General features: G+C 48.9%; 1 protein-coding gene across 1 annotated transcript in view; it reads right to left on the bottom strand.

Moving 5' to 3' along the window:
- Positions 1 to 26653, bottom strand: part of FSTL1 (follistatin like 1) — a 54628-nt gene that overhangs the window by 3495 nt on the left and 24480 nt on the right. The window contains exons 3-10 of the mRNA XM_026103452.2: positions 11187 to 11291; positions 9790 to 9919; positions 8643 to 8675; positions 6885 to 7015; positions 4253 to 4371; positions 3292 to 3404; positions 1941 to 2051; positions 6 to 103 (exon numbers count right to left, since the gene is read on the bottom strand). Of these exons, the coding sequence (XP_025959237.1) occupies positions 6 to 103; positions 1941 to 2051; positions 3292 to 3404; positions 4253 to 4371; positions 6885 to 7015; positions 8643 to 8675; positions 9790 to 9919; positions 11187 to 11291 (840 nt within the window). The remainder of the gene's footprint in view (positions 1 to 5; positions 104 to 1940; positions 2052 to 3291; positions 3405 to 4252; positions 4372 to 6884; positions 7016 to 8642; positions 8676 to 9789; positions 9920 to 11186; positions 11292 to 26653) is intronic.

Below are 26653 nucleotides of genomic sequence, written 5' to 3'. Positions count from 1 at the left end.
CTTACCTGATGCTTCTGCAGTTCCTGAACATATCTAGCCAGCTCCTCCTCAGTCAAGTCTTGTTCAGGTTGCCTTCTCTGACCAGGCACCTTCTCATTCTTCCCTGCAAACAGAAATGGAGTTCAGCGCTGTCACAAATGAGGGACGCAGATTTCAGAGTGTGAGCGAAGGAGAACAAAAAAAAGCAGGTAAGCCTGAGCCTGCCTCAGACCACAGCATATCTCAAGGTTAAGGAGATTTTGTGAGAGCTGGCCATGTCATCTTTGAAAGGGAATGGGCCTTGTGGCTGCCTGGGACTTCAGGAGCTGGGTATCCAGTCTGTCCACATCTCTTCCTCCACTATGCTAACAAATAAAACCATAAGGAAGAGGCTGCATTCTGCTGTCCTCCACCGTTACTTAACAGAAGCACCTATAGCTCAGTTACGTTGGCTGGCTAAAATAAACTTCTTAGCAGATAAGAATATAAATAGAGCACTCCATTTAACTGGGAAAGCTGCTTATCCAGGTCTGTTGTAGGGAATAAATGGCAGCTCGGTGAAATTTACATACAGTAACTGATTCTTAATGAAGAAGTAATTTTGCTTAGTGGAGACGCATCTTGCTGATCTGTCTGATTCTTTGGTTTTATCCCCCTAACAATAGTCTCTAACCTCTCTGCTGCTCTGACATGGCAGAAAGTGAAAGAGCTCCTGTCTAACTGCATGCTTCTGGCAGGGATGCAAGGAGCAAAGCAGACAGCAATACCAGGTTTCGCACAGCAACTTTGAAGGTTGTTTCCGAGTAGGCAGCAAAAAGAGTCTCTCATTCAGTTACCTAATCCCTGAGACCTGCCCACACCTCATAGGCAGCTCTTCGTATTGTATTACAATTATCTTCTCTCAGGTGAGTTCCTGCTACTGCAGCCAAAAGGTCTCTGCAATCTGGGGTGAGGTGATCGTGAAACCTCTACTGCAGACTGTCAGATGGATGTGAAAGGAAGTCTGTACAAACCTGTCGCTTTCCTTGCTCCTCTTCTGTCCAAGCTACTGGACATTGCCTGGCTACAGATTTGAACCCACACACTGCTGCCAGCTCCCACAAAGCACTGCAAACAAAGCTCATGCAAAGGCCCTGTTTCTAGGGAGGAAGGTCAGAAGAATGCTGCCCAGTGCTGGGAGGAGGGTGCACCTGGCTCTTTGAAAAGGACCAGTACATTTCCTAAAGCAGGGGAGATGGTGACTTTCTACGGACACTGGACCATTTGTTAGAAGGCAGAAGGGAGAGCCTTAGTTCAGAACCCCACCAGGGCTTCCCACAATTGCAACGCAGCTGTGAAAGCTTAAAAAGGGCCTTCCAGAGGAAGAACAGATAGATCAACAACCCTGCCTTACTGTAAACACTACCTCCCTTCAGCTCCATCACCATTATTTTCTTCTACTTCTAGGGTTCTTACTGCAAGATTCTCAAGTGCTTTCCTGACATTACTGGATGAAGTCTTGTAATTCCTCTCTGGGGCAAGAAAGGACCTGTTTTACAGATATTGTAAATACAGATATAGTGAGTATACTGACACACATATAGGAAAGGTGACTTGCTCACACCTACACAGATGGTTGCAGACAGTCACGTTTGATCTGCATATGCCCCAAGCCAGCTGGATGCAAGTAGCTCTGGTCTGGAAAAGTTGGTGCTGAATTTTCATGACTCCAAATCCAACCTACGACACCCAGCAGCATTGCCCCCAACTCAGTAACACACTTTCTGATCTCTAGAACAGAACTAGCTTGGGTCTGACCAACCTGGAACACAGGAGGGGTGATGCAGAAGCCACCCACAGACAATCTGAGGAAGAATGGGAGAGAGAAGGAATCTGGACAGCTGCTACCCTGCAAAACCTAGAAAGTAAAAATCCCTTTTGTACAGAACCAAATAAAACAATCTTCTGGAGAGCATACAAACCCTCGCATGTCATTGCGGTGCACACCCAGTTCCCACAGGCACAGACACAGCGGTTGCATTCCACCTGGGTCTCTGCTCCGTCTTCATAGGTTTCATCTTCCAGAGCACACTCTAGAGAGGTACAAAACAAGAGCAGTGGTTATGAGATACAGAACTGGCAGAGGAGAACAGATCCTAGAGATGCTTTGAGAGGAAGGAGGTAAAACTTTCTGAAGGAAGCCTTCTTCCCCCATCCACAGATTACAGTTTCTGGTGGAACATAATGGCTAAAATATTCATGTTGAATTTGTTCTGTATAATCAGCCAAAAAAAAATTATTGGGGAAAGTCAAACATTTCATTTTGACTTCCTCAAAATAACACATTGCAATTTCTCAATTCCAAATGAAATCTCAATAATAGATTTGCATGAATTTCCTGATTTGTTATACATAAAAGAGAACTTCCAAAGTGAAATGTTTTGGCTACTCTGAAACAATTTCATTTTTAAGGAGGGGAGAAGTTAGGGGAATGGTGTCTGTATTTCTCATTGCTGTGAAGGAAAGAAAAAAAAAAGCTTTCTCATTTCATCTCACAGGTCTTCTCACAGCACTGTTCTGTGGTTAACTCAAGGCCCTCAAAGCACTTAAGGTCCCATCTCCTGTTAGGTGAAAATCAGCTGATTGTGTTTTCAGGGAAAGCTGCAGCATCCCTAGCTTCCCACTGAAATAGGCAGCAGATAGTTCAACTTAATATTCCCTAAGAAGCATCGCCTCTGTCAACAGCGTGGTGCCATCGCAGAGGGATGTAAATCCAGCACCTTCTGAGCGGTAGGTGAAAGCACTCCCTGAGGAGACAATTAGATCAATGGCAAGGAATGCTTAGTCAGCACAACACTGAGCTGTTTCCAAGTAAACTGTAGCACTAAGCAGGGTTTGGAAGGATAGCGAACTTTGAGACATTCATCAGGGAGGGTATCTGTGTGAAAGGCAGAGCACAGTAGGACTTTGTTCTGGTCTGACTTTCCTAAGTTATCCAGACACGAACTCCTCACATGACTTATCTCCACACTGTTAAATATGTGCCTTGACCTTCCAAGCATACCTTATCCATCTGACCTACGTCCTTGCTTCTAAAATCCATACCTTTTTCATCACAAGAGTTGTGGGTACTCTGGGATAGAGAAAGCAGGATTTTTGACAGCCCCAGGCTGGGAGAACAAGGGGAGCTGTAGGGCAGGAGGTAGGGGTATATCAACATAACACTGAGAATGGAACTGATAGCATCCAAAGTTGGGCTTAAAGCTGGTGTCTTTCCTTTCCTCCCTTCTTGGAGTCCCCACTCATTCCCCAGTACAAGGGAGGAGTTCCTACTTTTCTCTGGTGGGTTAAAGGATGGGCTGAGGCACTTGAGGAATTCATTGAAGCTGAGTTTCCAGTCAGCATTTTCATCAGACAGCTCGATGAGGGCATCTACGCAGAGTCCCCTGAAAGGAAACAGATGCATGTTCTGCACAGGGCTGTACCAGGCTGGTCCCTGCTCTACCAGCTTCAGAGTACAGATAAGGAAAAACAGTAATAACCAGGAAGGCTCCAAGATGCCTGGCAGATACAGCTGTTGTAAAAAAATCCTCACTGGATATAGACAGAAGAGAAACATACAAAATGCTTCCTGGCTGGGGAAGGGCTGAGAAGTGGGGGGATATTCAGAAAGAATTAGACAGCAGAAATAGCACCCTGCTGACATCTACACACTCTCATACAAATAAGGACACAAGCACAGCCTACCCACAAGCAGCCTGTTCTCCTCAGTGTTTCATACACAGTGATACACACAGAAGAAGGGAAACCTCTCAAACTACGTTATTCATGTGATGCTTACACCAGCTCTTACTGCAGGCTGTCACAGCCACAGCTGTGTTCTCCCACTTTCTTCCTCCTAATCCCTGGCTACGCATTCCCACCATCTTTCTTGCGTTGGATCTAGCAATCAGGCACCTATGACGTAAATAAGAACTGGAAAACTGAATCACTAGGAAATAAAAAAGCAGGCAAGTTTTCCATCACGCAACTCACTTTCTGGCTGCACACCCACTAGATTCAGTGCAAGAGGGTGGGAATGCATAGTCTAAGGCGAAGGATAAGGGTGGGCCTGCCCCTTCAGTGGCATACACATCTAATTAAGTGAGAAACCACTTTGTACACAGGCATCTTGGCTGATGCCAGTCCAGACTGGTATTATGCACAGGTGTCTTTATGCCACAGGTGGGCAGCTGCCACTTCCCACAACATCTGCCCCCCTGGCCCTCCCTCTGGCCTCCTTCCCACTGCCCACCTCAGCAGCTTGTTGGTCTCCTGGTCCATGTAGGTGGTGATGTTGACGGCAGTCTCATTCTGCTCCACAAACTTCAGGAATTCGGTGGAGTCCAGGCGAGAATCACCATTGTCAAAGCTCTGTAGGGGAAGATGGAAAGATGTGAGAGGGTCTGATTTATCAATTCCAGGTATCATTTTCTTTTCTCTTTTCTATATGTACTTCACATTTTTGAAGCTTTAATGAAACGTGTTGAATCATCCCTCTTTTGCAGAGGCTCAGAGAAAAGCAGCAAGGTATCCATGCCAGCATCAGAACGGGGAGACATGATCATAGCCTTGAGCTCACTGATAAGCTACACTGCCTCTCATTTACCTCTTGCTGCTTGATTTATGGCTCTAACCCCATTTCTTCTCTTTGTTCCATCCAGCCCTCAGCCTCCTCATACCTCCTGCCATAAAGCAAACCAGTTGCGTCCAAGAAGACGCCAACTTTCCAACATGTGTAAATCCAAAGGTATATCTGGACTGTGGCAGTGATAAAACAAAAAATCAGAGGTAGTTACTTTCTGCTGATCCCAAAGAAGGGACAATTTAATGCAACAGCACAATGCCTTGCCACCAACTTTGGGAGGTCCTGACAGGACTCCTGGCACTGAAGAGCAGGATTTTTAGCCCCCAAGTCCTGGCTGCACTCCCAACACAGTAATTGCATTCTGCCTTTCTGTCTGGAGTTGTCATATCACAGTGCTGGGCACTCAGCATGAGCTGCTGGGCCCCCTCAGAGACAGCTGCATTGCAGTGAGGGAAAAAATGAATTCTGTATACACACTGCTGCAAGAGATGCTGGATAATTTTTGCTGTGTAACTTGTGGCAGGTTACTGTGTCTCCTTGTGCAGTGTTTCGAGGGGTGCACAGAGACACTCTGTTGTTATCTATGTGGTTCAGCGAGAAGCCAGTAAGGCGAGGAAAACAGCTCTGTGCACCCTCGCCAGTGTATAACTACCTCACTATCATGTTTCAACTTCCACGAGACTTTGAAGCCTTTCTCCCCACTACTTCTTTTGAGAGAGGCCACAGTTCCCTTAATGACCCAGATTCAGTTAGGCTAGTTATTGTGCCTTTCAAGGCTATGGTCTGCATTTACATTCCCCCAGAGGCCCTCCAAAACAGAGCATTCTCCTGCTACTGGCCTAACTCCTCTTGGCATGATGTCCTTCAAGGTCTAGGTCTGAAGGTCCCAGAGGTATGACCCACATCTGAGTGATCCACACAAGTCAGGATCTTATGCAGGAGATGGCTTAATACCACATCTGTTAACCCCCAGTCAAGGAGAAAAAGGAAAAAGCTTCACCACATCCTTGGCCCACTTGTGCTGGGGATGAGTAGTCCCAAAAAAGGGGGGCAGCTACAGGATTTCATCAGGACCTTGTGAGCCTGGGGCTGGCGGGGGGTGACCTGGGCTATACTGTGGCAGTGGAACAAGCCCATGGCTGCCTCACACGTTCCTGCAAAGCTGGCGGCCCCGGGAGGCCCCCTGCAAAGGCAGCTGGGGACAGCGTGTTTGCAGGGAAGGGATCGTACAGCCCCGCTCTGGGTGCTGGCAGGTGCCTGCAGGGGTGCCTGAGGCAGCGGGTCCCGAGGGGTTTCCAAAGAAGGCGCCAGCATTAATGACTACAAAGGCTGAGATGCTTTGTGGAGCGCGGGGGGCCAGCTTCTCTGTCTCACCAGGGGGTGCCATTGCCATGGCAAATTTGCTTGCAGCGCTAACTCCTGTCAGGCACCATTAATCTCTCGCTGTCAACAGCTTCTGATTTAAACGCTCTCCCCATTTTCCCCACCTGCTCCTCCAGCTTCGTCCTGAGCGCTGTGAAGTCTTTATCAAGAGGCGGGCATGAGGGGGAGGGACGGGGCAGCGCATGTGGCAGGAGCATGGCAGGCGCGTGTGATCCACCAGTTACATGAGGGGGTGGGGATGAGAGGAGGAGGGATGGACTGACCGCCAGGAGGGAAGAAGAACAGGCTTATTGCAAGGCGTGAGACTCGCACATGGTTATTCTCTCTCGGCAGAGGGCTAGGGGACTGCCAGCTATGTCACAACTGGGGCATATTCCTTCTAAGCAGAGACCCCCCTCAAAACCCCAAGTATTCTCTATCTGCAGCCTTGGGACTGCCTGGAACAAAGGATCAGCAACACCCCCCACTCCAACACACCCTCTGTACCAAGCTGGGCTTTTTCTCTCCTTAGCCTGCCTCTTATTCTTCCTCCCACTGCTCCTTGTACCTGCATTTCCAAGACTTACATCCACCTTTTCTTTTCTGGTTCTCTCCCACCCCTTGAGACTGATCCTTCCCTCCGCTGCCTCAGGCATGTTTGCCCTTCCCTCCTCCTTTTCCCCAGGGCAGGCCAGATACCAGGAGTGAGAGATGCTCCAGTTTCATGCTGCCTGTTGGCTATGCGAGTGGCTCTGGCAGCAGCTGCTGCAGGCAGCTCAGAGCACATGATGCTATAGGATATATCAGACTTCTCTGGCCCCCATCACTAGTGGCACGTCACACACTGGAGCTTCTTGGAGTACAACACGGCAGCTGTTTAGCAGTGACAGGGCAAGAAATGCTCCCTGGCCTCTGAAGCAGGTGTTGTGCTCCTTGCCTTGAAATACTTGTCCAGGACTTCACTGTAGTTGCTGCCCTTGGAAAACCAGCCATCTGGGATAATCTCAGCTTCCAGCCACTGGATGACACGGCGACGAAGCTCATCCCTGTCCGACTGGTAGCAGACAACTGTCATGGAAGAAGGGGTAGTGGGAGAGAAAGCCAGGAAGAGAGAAACAAAGTTGGCAGAGAGACCACAGAGAGATGACTGGAAATAAAAACCAAACAAGCAGTCCTGATGGCAGTTTGCAGGCCCCTTGGTCCTTGGAACTGAGCCATGGCCAGATCAAAGCAGAGGTGCCATATGCTGAACAGCGGATGGGCTGTGGGTGACACCATGTGGCAACGATGGCAAATGACACTCCCACCATCCCCCTTCTGTCTTCCTGTCCCTGAAGCTTGTGGAATAGCAACACAGAGCTGACTCATCCTGGCTTGAAGAGCTCCAAGAGAAAAGGACGAAGGCGGCCAACTGGCCTTGCACAGTGTCTCCAGGCCTTCTGATAGGATGCAAAAGGGAGCCCTGGAGTACCAAAACTTCCATCCATTGCAAGGGGACAGACTGGACTGAGCAGGCCTTTCCACCAAGCTCTCCCCAAGCCTTGAATTTTAGGGCCCAGTATCTCAGGAGATTTCATTCTTCAAAGCCCTGGCTTGTCCACTTAGATTGAAAATTAGATGGGGTAAAATTGTGCTTGTTTGCTATGCTCTGCAGTCCCAGGTTTCTCTAGGTGTATATCGCTGTGTGTGATATCACCCAAATTTGTATTTAGAAGCAAAACTGAAAGCCTAGATCTTCTGGTTTCTGTGAGCTGTCACATCTGCCTTCAGGTCAATGGAGCTGGAAGGGGAAGCAGTATGCATTTTGTCCTGTACACACACTAAGGATCTCCTTCCAAATCCAATAGCTGCAATTACAATCAGATAGACAGATTAAAAAAAATCTAGGGATTCTGCATGTTTAATTTTGAACTTCCTTTCAACCATTTTGAGGTGGTGGCCATGCCCTGACATGGTCCTTTGCCTTAGGCTTCCATGAGGGATTGCTCTCATCTGTCCTAGGACACTGAAGTCAATGATTATACAGCTCCAGCACTTAGAGACCTTGGATAGAAAAAGTGTCCCCTTATGTAGTACAGGCCATGCCCCCCAAATCCATAGCCTAAATACACATGGCAAAGGATAAGGGAGGAAACCAAGCACAGGGAATCAGAGACTTGCTGGCTGATGGGAGAGATGGTTCAGCTAACCTCCTGACCCCCCAGCCAATGCCTTGCTCATTACACAGTGCTGCCTCTCTGCCCCTGGGCCTATCCATTAACCACTCCTGAAGCATAAGTCTCCTTTTAAAAGAGTGCTCATGGAGTTGGCGGCAGCAGCTCCACAATTACTATGTCTCTGATCCCCAATGAACTGTGTAAAAGAGTGTCCCTTCTCTCAGCCTGGGCAATAAACACAGCTTGTGTCCTCAGGGGCAAACCAGGTTTCTTTTCACCTTGTGCCTGCCTAGCGTCCCTGAGACATCCCAGCACAGCGAAGAGCCCAGGAGAGGTGTGTATGAGCACTGAAAGGTTACCCAGGAGCAAAGAGCTGGACAGTCATGCTCAGTTGATTCATCAACTCAAACCTTGCCACAGCCAGTACAGATGTACCACCTTTCCACAGAGCTGTGCAACTGCCCCAGCAGACCTTCTTCCCCACCTCTCTTCCCAAATACATACAAAGGCCCCAGCAAGGAAAGGAGATGGCTTCTCACCTGGACTTGCAGCTGGATTCTCAGACTTCTTCTCTGTTATTGGAAAGACAGAAGAGGACATTTCTGGTGCCACATGAAGCAATATGAACCTCTTCCCACCCTGAGAGAAACGTGGGCAAGAGCAGAGGAGCCTGGGAACCTCTGGAAAAACTAGGCTGCCTTGGTTTTAGCAGAGGTTTTACTCAAGCAGAGAAGAAGGTCAGGCAGTCCTGGCCTGTGTTGCTTCTCTCTTCTCACCTGCTCACTTTTGGAGCTGCTCCTTTAGCAGAGCATCCTTCCATTCAGGACAGACAGGCATGTGCAAGGCTGGGACCCAGGATGCTGGGGTGAGTTAAAAGGCCTCACCCTCGAGGCAAAACCCTTTCTGCTAGAGTCCCTTGAAGTCCCTCATGAACATGGATGGTAGTACCCAGAGGAACAGATCTTTTCTCAGCAGCTAGACAGAGGGCGCCACCCGGCTGAAGCCATGAGCTCAGGGAGAGGCAATCAGGAGCGCCAGGACTGGAGAGGTTGCCCTGCTCTCCAGAGGGCCCCCCTTCCAGCAAACCAGGCAGACAATAGCTGCAAGAGCCCAGCACAGCCAGGGTGTCAGGGCCCTAATGGACCATAATGGCCCTGACCAGCCTCACCAAGGGTCTCCATCCACATACTCTGCCCATCGGCCCAAGGGCTCCATTTAAACCCAGGCCTGGGCCCCTAGGTCTTGTCTGAGATATGTTGTAGGTTTGCCCATCTCTAGCTCCGTTGCAGGCTGCACCTGACCACAGATCCTGTTGATCCAGGCCCTGACCTGTGGGCTATCTTCCCACCTTGATATCAGTCCTGCTTCATCACTATGGACTTGCCTGGCAACCACTGGGCTGTTCTGGTTCTGACCCTGGTTACCATCACCAGACCTGATCCTGGCCTGACTTCATGACTTGACCTCGGACCTACTTCATCATCACAAACTTGCCTGATGATCTGGACTCTTGGTTGAACCTGGCTACTACTCCCAGGCTTACCTTGCTCACCTTGCTCGGGTACTGTGGGAGGGACCCCTGGCTGGCAAGGCGCCTGTCCTATTGGCTATGTTATCATGCTTTGCTCTCAGCTCCCCTTCCCTTCGGGAGTAGCCAGCCCTAGTTGTTTTCTGATACAGGGTTACCTTTACAGTGGCCATCGTAGTCCACCTGGATCTTGGAGCCAGTGAGGCAAGCATCACGGTGCAGCTCACAGTGGTTCAGGTACGTCTTGCCATTGCTACCGCACACAGGCCTCTTGTGAGGTTTGCATTGCTGTGAGAGAATCAGACAAGAGAGCTTTGTACCTGCCTTTTCCAGACAGCTAGAGGGAGGCAGGTGAGTCCCAGCATCAACTCAGCTCAAGAGAAGCCCTTTGCACTGCTCTCTTGTTCTCAAAGGTGTCTGGAACAGGCTGAGCACTCCCATTGCCACCCCAGAAAAACCCTCGCAGGGCCAAAGAAGCCCATGAGTGCAGATTCAGAGGCTTCCCTTTATCCCAGGACCAGCCACTGTCATTGTACAGGAGCCTTCCTGAAATCAGAACACAGCAGAGAAATCAGTGCCCAGCATAAACACTGAGTGTAAACCTGCATCTGCAGCTCTGTGTGTCATGGACATGCCTTTCTGGAAGTGTTTTTGCGAATGTGTTCTGAGCACCTATGTCTGCACCTGCAGGTCAACTCTGTTGCATCTCTTTGAAGAATCTGCTCCACTTTTCTGCCACTGAAATTAGAATAAGCCAGCAGCCAAGAGCAAGTGCCTGCAGCACAGTGAGAGTTCACCAGTGCCACTGTTCATTCTGTGGACTTACTTCCTGTGTCTCTGTCAGTCTGGGCAAAGCAATCCAGAGTGTTAGACTTTCTTCCTGTTAATGGAGCATTTCACTTTCCAGTGTTCAGGCTGGCAGTGTCTGAGCTACAGACCCTGAGGTAAGTGGGAACAAAGAGCCACACACCCGTACCCAGAAGCCTGGCAGGAATGGTTTTGAAAGCACAGAGCAGAGTGGAGCAGAGGGAGACTACTACTTTACAGCTGGGAAAGGCTCTTCTAATCATCCCAGGCTCACTGCTGGATGAAGTTATTCATCCTCACAGCACCCTACCACAATTATTTCCATTTTACAAAAGCAGATTTTTAGTGGGGTGCTTGCGACCTCCTCAAACAAGACTCCAGCGAGAGCAGGCTGTCTTGAAGCTCGCAGACCACTCCTTATAGCGTCCCTCCAAAGCCCAGTACATATCAATACCCTACCAGGTATCCTCCCAACGAGAGGCCTCCAGCCAAGTCGTCCCTGCATGTAAAGACTCCAGGCAGTTATGTAAATAGCACAGCTACAGGCCCCAGACAGGATACACACTTCAGGGCTCTTCCCTCATGGTGGGAAAGACCCCACCGCTTGAAAAGCCACTGTGAATTTGCAGCTGCCCCTGACCATCCCTAGCCCCCTCCTGTCATGGGACCCTTCCAGATTCAGTGAATCCAGCCTTAGGGGGGGTTTGTGACACCTGTCCCAGATGCAAAAGCTGTTCTGCCTCCCTACCTCAATGCAGAGACAGGTTGGCTCTCCCTTTTCTGTCACAGCACATTCCCGCCCAGCTCCACAGAAAACATTGGCACAGATTTTGGATTTGCTCCTTGGCTCTTCCTGCAAGACACAAAGCAAGAGACACAAAATACATCAAGTCAGCCTTCAATATATAGCTTTAAAAAAAATAATATATTTAACCTTTAGCTTGGACCAAAGGGCATTGCACTAGTAACACATAGATGACAGAACAAGAAGGACATGACTACAAGAGATGTAGAGCTCAGACAATAACCAAGAACAGACACAAAAACTTGGGTTCACAGCCCCAGCAATGGAGAGTGTCCTTGTGGTCATTCCAGGAAATTCACCCAAGAGAACTGCAGCAAACATGAGCAGAAGAAAATCTAGCATGAATGGCAAGAATAATTCCCTGGTGTCAAGGATTACTGACTTCCAAATTTTTCATAGAGGGTAGAGAACAGAAATTTCCTTGGTTGAGCCATTTAGGAAGCAGATGAATGTAACCCTGGGGAAAACACTTTCCAAGGTATGATACCAAATAGGAGAAAGAAATCACCACGAGGCATCAGACAATGCCCCAGTCACAAAATATTTCACAAAACTACATGACCTACTATCTTGCCTCCACTGGTCAAGATTACATGCTTCAAAGGAAGAAACATTGCCATGGATAATTATACAGTAACCTTCTCATAGAGAAAACTTCTTCCTGGCCCCTGACAGTTAGTGGTTGACTTATGCCCCGAGGTACAATTTGTATGCTTTACAGTTTTCTCCTAGCCAAAGTCATCACAAGTACTCTTATTGTTCATGTAACTGTTGAATCCTTTCTTGAGTCCTATTGCATTCCCAAATTGGTGGCAGATAACAGCGAAGATTTCCACAGGTTAATCACGCTTTTGATAAAACCACCATTTGCTTTTATCAGTTTAATGTTTCTTTTTACTTATACTCTTAAAAGAGAACACAGTTTCAGAGTTTAGTACTTTGGAGACCTAGGTTTAATTCCTTGCTTTGTCACTAATTTCCTCTGCGACCCTCATTACATATAACATTTGTCACCTAAAAGTTAAGTATCTTGTTCAGGCTAGTCATTCGGCTTCCTCAACAGTTTTGTATTGGAAGTGGAAGACTAAAGAATGTAGGATACGTCCATCACTTCTGCTGTGATTCTTCTGCCTAATATACAAAGACTTTTTACCTTCTCATCTAAGTAACATTCCACACCTCTGCTGACTGCTGGTATCTTTGTTCTCTGCCTTCATCATATACTCTTGAAGGTAGGTGACCAAAACAGAGCAGAGTTTACCTGAGGAGCAAGCATTACTGATGCATATCATGACAAATGTTGAGTATGCTTTTTTCTCCTGTTGTTTCTTTATCCTTTTTTCTTTTTTTTTTTTTGCTTTTAAACCACAATTGCACAGTGAATTGCTTCTTCATTGACTGCCCACAGTGACAACCAGATCATTTTCTGAACAAACTTGCCCTAATCTTCAGAATATTTTTTCTGCTAGCCTGTTGCACAATCATCCAGCCTGAGGAGGTATTTTCAAAGCACTGCATAATTCCCTCCAGGCTTACCTAGCCATGAACACATTTCCTACCTTCTGCAAATGTTACTATCTCACAGCTTATCCTGTTTTCCACGTTTTAAGTAAACAATATTCAAAAATGACAGTCTCAGCTCAGAAATGTACAACACTTTCCAGGCTTGCTCACCCCACAAAGACAGTTTGTTATCCCCACTCTGTCCCCTCCTTTTCCTTCCCAGCTGATCAATCACATATCATTTCTGAGCTATAAAAGATATTCTGCCTCTTTTGCAACATCTATATCTCTTTAGCTGCCTCCTGCAGAGAGATGGGATAAATGATCTAAGCACTTCTGGGGAAAGGCTGTTCATCTGAGGGTGGGATGGAGCAACATAAGCACTTCCCTGCACAGACCTTTGGACGGGAAAGGAAGAATAACTTGTTCTGGAAAAAGCACAAAGAAAAACAAAATAAATTCTCCCAGGCTGGAATATGGCTTGGGCACTTGTGCATCTAAATTGCACTGTAGACCCCTAAATGCTGATCTATTGTAAAGGGCTTCTAACCAAACCTCCATCCCTGCACGGAGCCAAAGACCAGAACAAAAAGAGTTAAATACCACTTGAAACGACACCGGCCAAGGTTTGCAATCCAGGTAGCTGGCAATAGGTGGCAGTGCTCTGCCTCTCCTTGCTCATGGCCAGGCAGCAACTGCGGCTGCAAGCTCCCTGGCTGCGTCCCCCCAAAGCCAAACGTGGCTCCTGTTTCAGGGGTTGAGATTTAAAGCAGTGACAGAAGCGGAGCTGGCCTCAGCAGGCATCCGCTGGGTGACTTAGCCGAGGTAGCAACACTCGCTACTGGAGATCAGCCCTGTGACATGCCCGTCCTGGCCACCACTACTTTCCCTGCAATGCCAGAGCCCAGGAGCTGGCCCACAGCTCTCCAAGCTGGGACTGGTGACACCACCAGTGGCCTTTAAGGACAATCTATCTGCCCCCACCAGACTAGAAAGCCATGCTCCTCCAATTTTTCTTATTAATCAAAGCAAGGTGGTTTGCTGGTTGGTTGCCTTTGTTATTTTAAACTGTCCTAGGTTTGCGACAGTTCAGAGTTGGTTAGCACATCTCTCCTGATCTCATGGGTTTGCCACAGAAAGAAAAAAAATCAAACTTCTTTGCCTGCCTGGCCTCCTCCTCTGGCACAGGGTTTCTCGGATGTGGCCTGCCGGTCCCCTCTCGCTGCAGCAGCAACAGGAGCTACCAGGCGGGTGCTGCTCCAGACCGTGGCGAAGGCAGATCTCAGCCTCCGTCCGACCTCCCCGGGCAGGAGCGCAGCCCCTGACCCTGTGCATCGCTCACCCATAAACTGAACTTCTTCCTGCCGCAACCCACAAACCATAGTTCCTTCTACCCCATCCACCCCCAAATCTCCCAAAGCCTCACCCCTTACCCACCTACTACATATCATGTCTCCTACATGGTGCTTGCAACCTGCCTCAGTGCGGTCTGCGCCTCTGCCCAGGGTCAGCAGCCGCTGCTGCGGATCCTGACTCTGCCTCTTTCAAGAGCCAAAACCCATTTTCCTCCATGAACCTGCACACAAATGGAGTTAGCAGTTGCCACCACTGCTGCTTGGTAGGGCCGCATGGCTCTGAAGTGGTTCGTGGCCTACCACAGGCTGGGAGCTCTTACTCCAGCAGCTGCCATCCTTCTTCCCACAGCTGCCTGCCAGGCTAAGCTGTGGGCTAATGCTTGAGTCTCCTCTCTGCAACTGAGAGTGTAAGTGAGAAGGTGGTGATGATTCTGTGACAATCTACAAATCCATTTCTTGTGACAGATATTCTGAGCTTGCCTTGAACCTTGTGGTGTTTGGCGTTTTTAAAGCTTTACCTCTTGGAGTCATGTGAGTAGGTGAGGATGCCAGCTATCACTTCAGTATTAAACAGCCTATCCTCATAGCTGCTGCGTAAAAGCTTGAAAATGTGAACAGCAAAGGCTGAAATAGCAGGTGACAAATAGAAAGATGCCACAGTGTGTTATGTATTTAAATGCCATCATCCTTAAACGAACTTCAGGGTTTGGGGGCTGGAAGCATGTTTTTATACTGCTTTCTCCTGGTGAGCCGCCATTTCCTTTTCTGTCACTCCCAACTGTGCAGATGGGCTCAGGCAGGCGGAAGGGAAAGGGCACAGAGTTATTAATTGCTGCACAGTGCCATCTACACAGAAAGCCATGACAAAACAGTTCCTCTTTTCAGTCTCAGGTGGGACGATTGCTTCATTTGGTTTGGGCAATGCCCTGAATCACTGCTTTGCAGTCTGGAGAGCAAGCAGGCAGGTGTAACAGCAGAAGGCCGAAAGGAGCATCCAGGCTCTGAACACCCACCACGGCACGGGGGCACTCCTGATTCTTCACCCTTGGCCTCCACAGGCCACAACCTCATCAGCTACCTCTTTGGCCAAAGACCATGGAGAAAGCTGTTCATCGCCATCATGGCTTACGGAGCAGAAACCCAGAGCAGTGGGGCAGCAGCAGCTTCACACACGCACAGCCCGGACTGTCCGTCAGACAGAGATGGGAACACACGCCGTTCACACAGCATTACAGAGCCTAATACCATGGGCGAAGGCTTCTTGCCTGCAAACCTATAGGCAGTTCAGTCTGGAGGGAAGTGCTGAGCAGAAGACCTGAACTGAGAGTGCAGTGAGCCACATAAGATATCTTCTTCCTTGGCTGCTGCTTCCCGGGGTGCGGAGAGCAGGGAGGAAAAGAGACCTTTCCAAGGCACCTGTAAGCAAGAAAGGCGGTGCTGATGCTGGCAGCGAGGAATCGCCATGGCAACTGGCAAAGCAAGCCCTCAAGGTGGAGATCTAAAATTAGGCAGCGGGAAGGGCTGTTTCTCATCTTCGGCAGAAATGGCACTGAGGAGAGAATCAGACCCTCCATGCAGTGTAAGCGCAGATGTCGGGAACATCTCCGAGCTCATTCAAGCCTGGACATTTGGGCTGCAGCATGGCTCAGTGTGCTGCCACATGCTGCTACGTGCTGCAGAGCACAGGTCTGCATGGGGGGCCCAAGATGCCCCTAAGCAGTAAGTGGTGCTGCCTGCTTGCACTGGTGAGACTACTTCACAAAAGCATATTGCTGTGTGCTGTCACAAGCATGTGAGCACACTACATGCCAACTGGTGACTGTCCCTGCACCTGAATGTGCCTGGCAGAGACTGACCGCATGCTCTTTTGCCCCAGCGTTTGCAGAAACACATACCTGCATATGCTTGCAGGTTGGGCAAGGACTGCATTAGGGAGGGCCTTTGTGTGACTCTAGTATATATGAGTATATATATGGGCATTTGAGTGACTGCATACTGCAGGTCAGAAAAGAGGCATTGTACCTCCTACATTTTCCAACAAAGCCTCTCCCTTGGCTGTTTGCTGCCCTGGCGGATGCTGGGCCACGCTGCCTAGTGTCACTTAGTAGAAATGGAGATTTTCTCCATCACTATGTGAAAGCTGAAAAGGTTCATAGTTTACTAACAACTCTGTAAGGAAGAACAAGTTTCCACCCGCAAAGAGCTGTGCAGGCAGCTGCATGTCCATCATGCCCCACTGCACGGAGGGAATGGCAGGGATTCCTGCTATTACACACACTTATGCATGCTCCGAAACCACAAGGGAGACCACCTTGCTACGAGGTGGATGAGGTAAGGAATGAACATGCTTAGGAAACAACCCCCCAGATCGCTTTCTGCGTGTCCTTTCATACGAAATCTCTTCTTGGAGATCTCAGAAGTGTTTTTCTCAGCAGCGCAAGCTGCACTGGACAAGTACTACATGCTGTCCTGCTCCTACTGACATCAGCAAATAGCTTTTCCACTATCAACAGTGACTGTGGGTTCAGGTTCTTTCTCCTCTTCTGGTATCGGTTTGTGGAAATCCATAAAATGACTCAGCCCCTCATATACTGCTCTGTGCTGTTCGCTGTAAAATCAAGGATTTGCATTTTTGCCCTGCTTGATGTGCAAAGAAATCAAAATGCTCTAAAGTGGTGATAATGAAAGCTCTTGTGGGAGGCAATCTGATCTATTATACAAAATTGAGTACTATGTAGATAAGGCAAAAGTAAAGGGCAAGAAAATGATGGCTGGGGTTGCAAAACTTGCACAGATTGTTACACTTCAAGGAAGAGAGCAGCTAAAGCTGGGAGGAAGCCTTCAATTCAGATATAACCAGTATAATTCACAGCAGATTCTCTCCAGACAGACATGGAGAAATAAGCATTGCTGCTATGTATTTTCAGCCAGTCCTCTTTTTGTCTTCCCATTCAATCCCATTTTTTCTGTTCACAGTGACATTGACTTCCATAGGACCATGAATATTGGAGGTCTCAGAATTTACCAAGGGGCGATCTGCAAACAGCACTCTGAGTAATTTCTAAACCAACTCAATGTCCAGCCATGATACCTAGTATTTTATTCAGCTGCTGTCTTGGCAATGTTTTCTCCTTAACACAGAAAGCTTTGGAGACATTGGGTCAAAGATGTGGAAAGCTAAGGCAAGAACCCATGTCTCTTGACTCCTGAACCTCTCTCCTGCCTGCTGCAGGGCTGGGAGGGAGAAACGCTACACTGTACTGCAATACCCAAAAGGAGGGCTGGGCAGCTCTGGGGACCAGTAACGCTTAGCAGCTCCTGTACAGAGATGGCACCGGGAAAGCATTTGGCTCATGCGCTTCATCCCATTACCGAGCTGTGCCTCCAGGCAAAATAGCTGTTTCCGCAGCATGCTCTCTTGCAGGAGTGGGAAGAGCAGACCCCATGCCCACTGGAGGGAACATGCAGGCAGTCTGTCACCTCTAGTCATCTGTGCCGCAGGGTCTGGCAGCCTGTTTCTCCCATTGTTCTGGTTTGTGACTAACGAGCAACGCGCCTGTCCCTCCCCAGCAAACCTGACCTAATTCCTATGGCAATTCCCTAGATTCTCTAACACTCTAATGTGACAGGGCAGAAATCTGGCAGTTGCATAAACTGAACAGATTAGCAGCAAAACAAGCAAGCCACCCTGACTTTGGGATTGTCATAAATGAATAGATGAACACTGACATTTCTCTTTCCTAGGGCTATTGCCCCAGGATGTCTGCAGACTCTGGAAGAAACACTGCACAAGCTACCTTTAAGTCCCATTTGGAAGATTTATTTACAACTGTTAGAGGGTAGATAAATGTCTGGCTTGTGGAGTCTGAGCCATGTGGGATTTCAAGACTAGCTCTCCGGTCAAAGCAACCTCCCTGGACAGCATCAATACTAGGCTGACACAGGGATCATGCAGTCATCCACATCCTCTCTTTTAGAAGAAAAGATCACCAGAAGCTGCTGAAGTCACTATTGTAGTACCTCAGGACCCAGCTGCGCCCTTCCTCAGGTCTAGTCCTGTCCAGTCCCACAGTGAAACCTTTCCAGAGCCACCACCACCACCTCCCTCCTGCTACCACCTCCAGGAGCTCCCCTTCCCTTTGGCTCTGGGAGCTACACGATACGTGTCCTGCAGCTCAGTCCAGTAAAGATGTCAGCAGGCAGCTCTGAAGGCTGGACAACAGGCCTCTCTCACACTAGTTAAAAAGGAGAAGAAACAATGCTGACTTTGTGTGGCAAAGCCTGGACTAGTGCTGGATTCCTCAGGGAACAGCGAACCGGCACATTGGACATCATCATCAACGATAACAAAGTCCTATCTGAAAGGTTTCAGCATGAAGTCTGTGTTGGATGGAAAGGGGTCCAGAGCCATTCAAACTTTAGGAGTCCTTCTCCTCCTCCTCCTGCCCAAAATCCCAAAGCTGTTTTGTGAGGAGCAGAACTAATGAAGCCCAGCTTCCAGCCACCCTCTCTGCACACACCGTCTGTCAGCTAGTAAGAGAGCAGCTTATGAACTCTTTCCTCCCGGCAGGGGGGTTATTCATAGGCCCCTCTCATTAAGCCAGTCACCTAGAGTCACAGAACCAGCTGGATCCCATTATCTGGGAGGCCTCTACTGCTTTATCAGCTGTGGCGGAAACAGGCTGATAGATTCAAGAGTCACTGGAGGTGAGAGACAGGCAGGCAGGCACAGACAGCATACTGACACAGCCGTGTTTCCTTAGGGAATCAGTCTAAAAACAATTCTTTTGCACAGCTCCACAAAACAACCTTGCAGTTCATTCCCTCGTTTTGGGCAGAATGAACAATGTTGTTTGCAGCCCTAGAGCCAGCTCCTCATACCAGCTTGCTCTGTACAGGAGTCCTTGAGTCCAAACCCCTTTCAGCCTCACCTCCCCAGCATCTTCCTTGCATTTGAGGACAGCCCTCATCTCTCTTCTGCTTTAATCTACCCCTCAAAGCTTCCATCCCTAAGATATTTCAGCCCGCTGCAATTCGAGGCTGCTAACAGCCATCCGGACATAGTGTTGGGAACTGCTGTACTGCCTGCAGGACACCTGCCTCAGAGAAGCACATGTCCCCATCCATCAATCCACATACCCAGTCACCAGCCATATGTACCCCCCTCCTTCCCAAATCCTTCCCTGTATCTCCTCCTAGTCTCAGCTGACATCCAGGACTGGCTTGCTATAACTACATCACACAACAAAATGCAACCCTTTAAAGGCTTTCTAATGCTTAATAGATGAATATTTAATGGCAGCAGACTTTTGCTAATGGAAAACAACCAAGAGCATACATTTCTGCCCATACTGGGAATTACAGCATGTTCCTAGAAAACTCAGATGCACAGACAAGCAGACGAGAGAAAGTGACCTGCAACTCTTAAGAGTCCAGAAGAGGGTCTCTCTTGGGCTGCATACCCCATACCTCACCCACTTGCATGTGACCCTTCTTGCTTTACTGTCTGCTCAACCATGGATTGTGATTCATGAACCAGCTGTGTCCATCACATCAGGTCACAGAGCAGGAGAGTGGCTGTGGCTCTAACAGAGCTCTGTGATAAGAGAGGCCCAGCAGGTAGGTGACCTCAGCATGAGACTGAAGGAAAACAACACCGGGAGGCCTGCATGCGGATATTCATCCTTGTTTCTGTCAGAGAGGTGGAGAGGGATGATCCCCCTGCTACAAAGAAGATTGCCCTGGCAGTATTGCCTGCAAAGATTGCTCTGCCCTCTTTGGGAAGGGACCAGATAGAGGCTGCATCTATACAGGGAGAGAAAGGGCACTGTGTTAGAAAAAATACCAGCAATATACAGCTGTCACAGTTCCCAGAAAACCTGCCCCAAGGCAGGAGTTGGTGAGGAGGATAGAGAGCTCTACATCCCCACTGACCCCAAGTGCAGTGTAGGCTGTATGACAGGGACCATAATACACGAGACTTGGCTTTCCTGTGCCCCAATACAAGTGGGTAGAGGTGGTGTAAGCAACGAAAGGGATGCAGGAATTGGAGGAAAGAGGCTCTCTTCTCCATACTCTGGTAAAGAGGAGAAAGTCATTTCCCAAATAGAGCTAATTTGTCTTACAGTGAGATGCTGCTAACAGTTACAGAGCCAAGCACATCTCTCTCAGGGACTCCACTGTGCAAGGACTCTGTTTTTCCTTTCAAACTAGAAGGAACGGCTGTTCTCTGGCCCTCAAAACCTCAGATTTTCCATTAGAAGGCAATGACCTGCGAGGCCCCATAAAGGGAACAATGACACGAGAGAGTCTGAGGAAGAGGAAACCTCTATCACAGCAAGTCTGAAAAATGGCTGCTAGAAGGAAGCGAGTTTGTGTTTGGCAATGCTCTTACTGCTGCAGCCCAGCTCTGCTGCTCACCCTAAAAAACACTCTCAGAATCTCAGTCTCAAAAATATAATGACCAAAATTGCACCATCTCTTAGCATTCTTCCTTCTACCCAGCCCTGCAGCATTTCTGGAACAAGAGGCTGGATTCCCTTCTGCCGCATCATGCAATAAAATTGCCAGCTCCTTCTCAGCTCTCAGGAACTTTCTTACTAGTGCTGGCTCCTGACAAGACATGGAGGCAGGAGATCAGAGACTGATTTGCACATGCCAAGCCAGCTGGAGGGATTTCAGCTGCAAGCACAGCAGATTCAATCCTATGGGAGGAGAAGAGATGCTGCTGCTGCTGCACCATAGTTCTCAGGGGGAGGAATTATATTAATTACTTTGTATTTTGGTATGAAAATAACACTTGCCCCTTGGGAAGGATCCCAGTGCACTTTGAAGGCCCTAAATGAAGTCAGCCTCAGAGGCCCTGCAGAATGAGATTGGTATCATCATCCTTGTGTGACAAGTTGGAAAAAAAAGACTCAAGGGAGGGGATTTGCTCAAGGATTACCAAAAGGCAGTGGCTCAACCCCTTCTCTGCCCAGTCCAAGGCCAGGACCACTCTGTAATCTGATATACAAGCTCTACTCCTTGTTGGGGCATGGCTCTCCTTCCCAGACCCAGAGCGCTCTGGGCCAGGATCCATTTTGTTATGGATTTCTGGGAGCTGCAATTCTCCATCCTGGTTTAACACATAAAAACACGACCAACATAACTCCAATTGTCCTGAATTTTAACAGGAGGGTACCATTGCATATGCGGGTAGCACATGAGATAACTTACAACATCTTAGAGGTGGTCAGATGAAGCCCTTGACGATGGGAGGGTGAGAATGAGGAAGAAGAGCTTCCCCTCGGAGCAGGCAGTGAGGGACAGATCGCCTAAAATTTTACTGGTCCTGCCAAGAAGTTGTGTTGCCTATTTCTCTGGCCAGCTGATTGATGTATGCCCAGTGATTTATTTCTGAACAGGATACAAATCTGGCACATTTCTCAGCCATCACCTGGCTCCAATGGAGGGAATGGAAGAGTCAGCTGAGCAGCTGGAGGCAAATTAGGATTTACGACTCTAGGGCATCTCCTCACCTCCTCCAATAACTGGAAACACAAGAGGAACCTCGAGTGCAGGAAAAGCCAAGGTTTACTAGCAGCCTCTGGCTGTTTGCGCAAGAGTCCTCACCAGTTTTGTTCCCGGTACTAATTTAATGGATATGATGATCTCTCTTCCCAGCTCTGTGCCTTCATCCTTCTTTCTCCACCTTCTACCACAACATGTTGCAAAAAAGCAATGAAAATCCTGCTGTGCAATTGCAGGGAAGCACTGAATCAGAGTCGCAGTGTGGGAAAGAGAATGAGAACAGAAAAGGACATTTGCCAGCTTCACACTTCCCATTTCTAGCCGTAGTCAGGGACGTGCTCAGTTCCTTGGTAATACAGAGCAGCTTCAGGGCTGCTCCACCCACTCTGCTCTGCCGGAGCTCCCAGGCCACAGCCCTTCCTCTCCTTCACAGCTTCCTTACTACAGTAAAAGCCATGTAAGCCCCTTTATGCAGTGGGATCACTGAGGAAGAGTCAGAACAAACCCCAAGATTTAGCATTATTTGGTCTAAACAACTTCTCTTGCCCTGTGGTCTCTCCAGAGTTTCCCCTTTCTGAAAGAACATCAAAATCTGAAAACAGAAGGAGGGTAAAACAAACCTGCAAGAGTGGAGAAATTTGGGAAGGCTGGGGAACTAACCTGGAGTTAGCTTATCAGTGATACATTTGCCAAAAAGGCATGGCTCCATCAAAGTGTGACCCTGTAGCCAGAGGTAGCTGCAAATAAATCTGCCAAAGCATTGTCATATTACAACCTTCAAAATGTGAACTAGGGTTTCAGGGGGTGGGCAGATGCAAAGAAATCTCTCCAGGTTCTTATAACCTCAGTTTTTACTACTGAAGACCTGACAACTGGCAGAAGAGTGTGTGACTATTCATTTGTATTGAAAGAGGAAAGGAAAAACACTGCTGTAAAACTAAATGAAAATCTTTGCTACAAAAGGAGCATGGGAAGGGCTACAGAAGCATAGGAGCTACAAGGAGAGATATGCATGTGCTTTTTCCTGCTCTCAGAAACATCATATCAGTAACAAGCAAATCCTATTAACTTGCAAGGGCAGTCACCTTGCAGCCCTGCACCACAACCACTGACGAGCAGTGTTAGGCCATCCAGGAACCAGCACAAGGAGAACTGTGAACCTTGAGTCACTACTAGCTACTTCTTTTCAACTCCTGCTGCCCTTGCTGTCCCCTAGGACGTGCACAGCCCAGGCACTAGCACTGAAACCTTCCCTGTGCAGAAGTAACACTGTTTCACACTTCTGAAGAGGGTCCCTTCCTGTAATGGGCAAAGTGCTGGAAGTCTTTGTGATTCATTTAATGGCTGATTTCTTCCCCAAGATAGCCCAAAAGAAGCTCTGACAAGGTGAGAAGGCCAAATAAAGAATATGGCAGAAAGGAGGATAGGAAAATTGGTAGTTTCACTATGAAGTCAGATATAAAATCCAGAGCCCCTTGCAGCCTGAGCTTGGGGGGGATGCTACACTGGCAATGCTGGTGCGGGGAGCCCTGGGCTGGGAGAGCAGCAGGGGCTGCACGCGCCCCTAGCAGTGCTGGGCCAACGAATACCCCATGGTGCGTACCTTCACAGCTTGTGCATACATGCCGTTGCAGAGTGCTCCAGCAGAAGCAAGCACGAGGAATTAAACATCTTTTCTGTAGCCTAAGGTAACTGCCCTAGCTGAAAGGAAAGAACATTTCCAAAGGCTGAAGGCTTCCAGCCTTCCCATGACCACTTGAAGGATGGGTGAGCTATAGCATGGCATGGCCCACCCAGGGTTATCAGAGCCACAGCCACAGCCACCCACAGCCCCTTCCACCCTCTGCACTGCTCTCTGCAGCTGCAGCTCCCACCAAACTGACTCTTGCTTAAGGTGCTTGGCCAAATGCTGAGGCTCTTTCTCAAGCAGATTGCTCTTGCTTCTACTGGTGTGTCCTCATGGGTCCACATGTCTCATTCCTGATTTAATCCGACATAAGCAGAGGGGAAACAGGGTAAAAGGAAACAAATTATGTTGTGTGGGCTATCAGTTGGTAAGCAAGATGGCTGGCAGTCTTCACCACACCACCCTGACCTGTTAGCTCCTAAGCTGTTGCTCTTGTAATAAGCTCATTAAGACTATGCTCCCTCTCACAACAGTGCAGCAGTATATAAAACAAGGGATACACCTAATTCAGGACTGAGCAACTTCTTGCACATATTAGAAGCGGCGCACTCTGTATTCCCGAGTTTAGTCTCAAGCACACAGACTTAGTCACCCCCCTCTTCTCAGTACTTGGGGACAGTTCCTCCCAAAGCAGGGAAGGGCAAACATCGCCCCTTATGATTCCTGGGGCCTCAGTGCCAGGCTGAGAGGAAAGACTCTGCAGCTTTTAAGGCCCAAGGGCAAGTCTGTGATTAAGAAACAAGAGAAGTGTTTATTGATTTCCTATAATTCCTAAATAAGGCTGGGAAACATTTTTCAGACAGATGGATTATTCACTGGAAAATTAATTTGGGATTGATCAAAACTATTTGCAAATTCATGCCTCGTCTGGGAGCAGTTTTGATCCCCAAATTATTTCTAAAATGAAATAAACTATTTTCCTCCTATTTTGAAATATGTTTCAGGATGTGTTGTACATAAATTGAAAGATTTAAAACCACAAAATAAAAAAAGTGTTTTGATAAGCTTAACCATCTTTTGTTTGGTCAGTTCTGTTTTTTGTTGGGGATAAAAAAAATTTCGGTTGATCTGAAATAAATTTATTTTGATTCTTTGATTCAGCTAGGGAGTTGAAAAAATAATCATCCCCATGATTCTATTCCTAAAACAGCATTATTTGGGGTCTAAAGTGATCTAGTCATCTCATTCTTTCTTCTCCTTCCATCTGGCTCTTCGTGACAGTGTCTGGAAATAATGAAGTTTTGCATATCTCTCTCTCGCCTTCTCTCTGCAGTCACAGGGGCTGGATTTTTTTCCTGTCTAGCTAGGAAAATTGTTGATGCTGACTCCCATGACTTGACTTGAAAAAAAACAAACAGAAAAATAAAGCCACAGTTCCATTTTGTGGTTATGATAACCCAAATAGATGTTGCTTCAGGGAACGCATCCGCTCTTCTGAGTCACTCCAGCCAAGTGCAGAGCACAGATTTAATGAGGCAGCTCTCAGTCAGAATTTTACAGGGCTACAAAAAACCTTCTTCATCCCCACTGTGCTCCAGCCTCCTCCCTGATGCCCAGTGCCTTCCCATCGCTTCCCCTCCCTCCACTCCCAGAGACATCTGTGCCAGTGGCTCTGAGAGCCAGAGGAAGCACTACAGTTCTCAGCGCCTGCAAACCACAATCCCCACTTAGCCCTGGCCAAATTCAGCTTGCACAGGCGTCAGGAGATCTGCACGAAGATGCTTACATGGGAGGCTCATATCGGCACTGTCCTGAACAATGCTAACAAGGCGGGGGAGCGAGGACATCTGGTCCTCTTCCTAGCTCCCTCGTTCCCTGATGTGGGATTTCAAGAGACTCCCCGCCCACGTTGTTACCTGCACCGGCACCCACAGAGGTGACCTGAATTGCAGAGATGTGCAGGACCCAAGCACACCACTGCAGCCAGTTAGAAACGGGGTTCCTGAACCTCGGTAGCCCATCTGGGCCCAGACCAGTATGGGCAGGCTGCCAGCGCCAGCCCAATGCGCTGCTAACTACCCAAGAGCCTGCCTGTCTCTCTTTCCCCCTGCTCTGAAACAGCTACGGGGCATTAAGGGCTTGCTGTGAACCGCGGCATTGCCCTGGGCGGGAGGGTGGAGGCTCCGCGGGGGTTAGCAACCCGAGGCTCCCACCGCCTCCCGGAGCTCATGTTCCTAGAGCAGAGATGGCGGGTGGAGTCAGCTCCAAAGGCACGAACCATCCTCTAATACTTCTTAAACTTTTCCCAGAATGTTTTGCTTTCTGTCCTGCGGCCTGGCGGGGCTCTGTTGCGGAGATGAAAGGCTGTGGCAACACACGGCTTCCAGAGCCCCTATGCATTCCTCGCGCGCATACTTTCCTCCAAACAGCTGCAAAGGCACAGCTGGGGGAGGAAAGGCAGTCGCTCAGGCCAATGGGAGGGCCGCGGCCCCAGCGGCCGGCAAATCGGCGCCTGCCAGGTATGCCACGAGACCCGCGCGGAAACCCCTCCGCTTTCGGGCCAGCAGTGACCCCAGGGGGCCACTGCCCCAACCAGCCAAGCAGAAACAGCAGACTTGGAAAAGCGCAGCCCTGCTTCCCCCAAGGGCTCGGATGGCCTTAAAGAGACACGGCGCAAAACGCGCTGGGTGTAATGCTAACGGCACGCCAACTTACTTCAGAACAACATACGTTTCTGATCCTGATTGTCCCTACAAGGGACAATCCCTCCCCAAGCGCGTCACAAAACAAGCATGTTAAGCACCACTGCCCGCTGCTGGACTGTGGCTTCTGGGTGATGTGTGCTGGAGAGGAAACCCAAACAGCGCTCGAGGTCTTGGGTCTTCACCATCTGCACAATGCCAAAGCGGTTAGCATGAGCTTGGGGGGAGGCTGCAATACAGTCAGTCCTCTGTACTTCATCTCCCCAGCCCGGCTCCTGTGCAAGCCAAGCCACAGTCCCAATCCAGACGCTCAAGAGACGCTCGCTCGCTATCTGAGCTTGCAGCTCAGCCCCATCAGGGTGTTAAAGGGAGAGGCAGAGAGTGCTCTGGCAGGACTTCAACCCAATATACTGTCCCCACCACTTAACTTCTGGCACCTGAAGAGGACCTCAGCCTTAATCCTCAGAACCAGCAACATAATGCAGCGATGGCCGCCTCTGTGCCCCTGCAAAGCCGCGGCGTTCCTCTGGTGTGGCAGAGCTCGCCTGGCTCAGGAGGGCCAAGGCCGCTCTCTGGGATCACACCTGCCTGCGGCACAGGCTGCTGGCGGAGATAAGCTCAGAGCCCAGCCAACTGCAGGACCTGCCTGCTGCAGTCCTCACCCCTTCACACATGAAGGCAAGGAACTATTAATGCTACCACATTAAAAAA

Source organism: Dromaius novaehollandiae, chromosome 1 (assembly GCF_036370855.1).
Source record: "Dromaius novaehollandiae isolate bDroNov1 chromosome 1, bDroNov1.hap1, whole genome shotgun sequence".
NCBI lineage: Eukaryota > Metazoa > Chordata > Aves > Casuariiformes > Dromaiidae > Dromaius > Dromaius novaehollandiae.
Note: the sequence above shows the minus strand (reverse complement) of the source record. Positions and strands in the feature narration are given on the sequence as shown.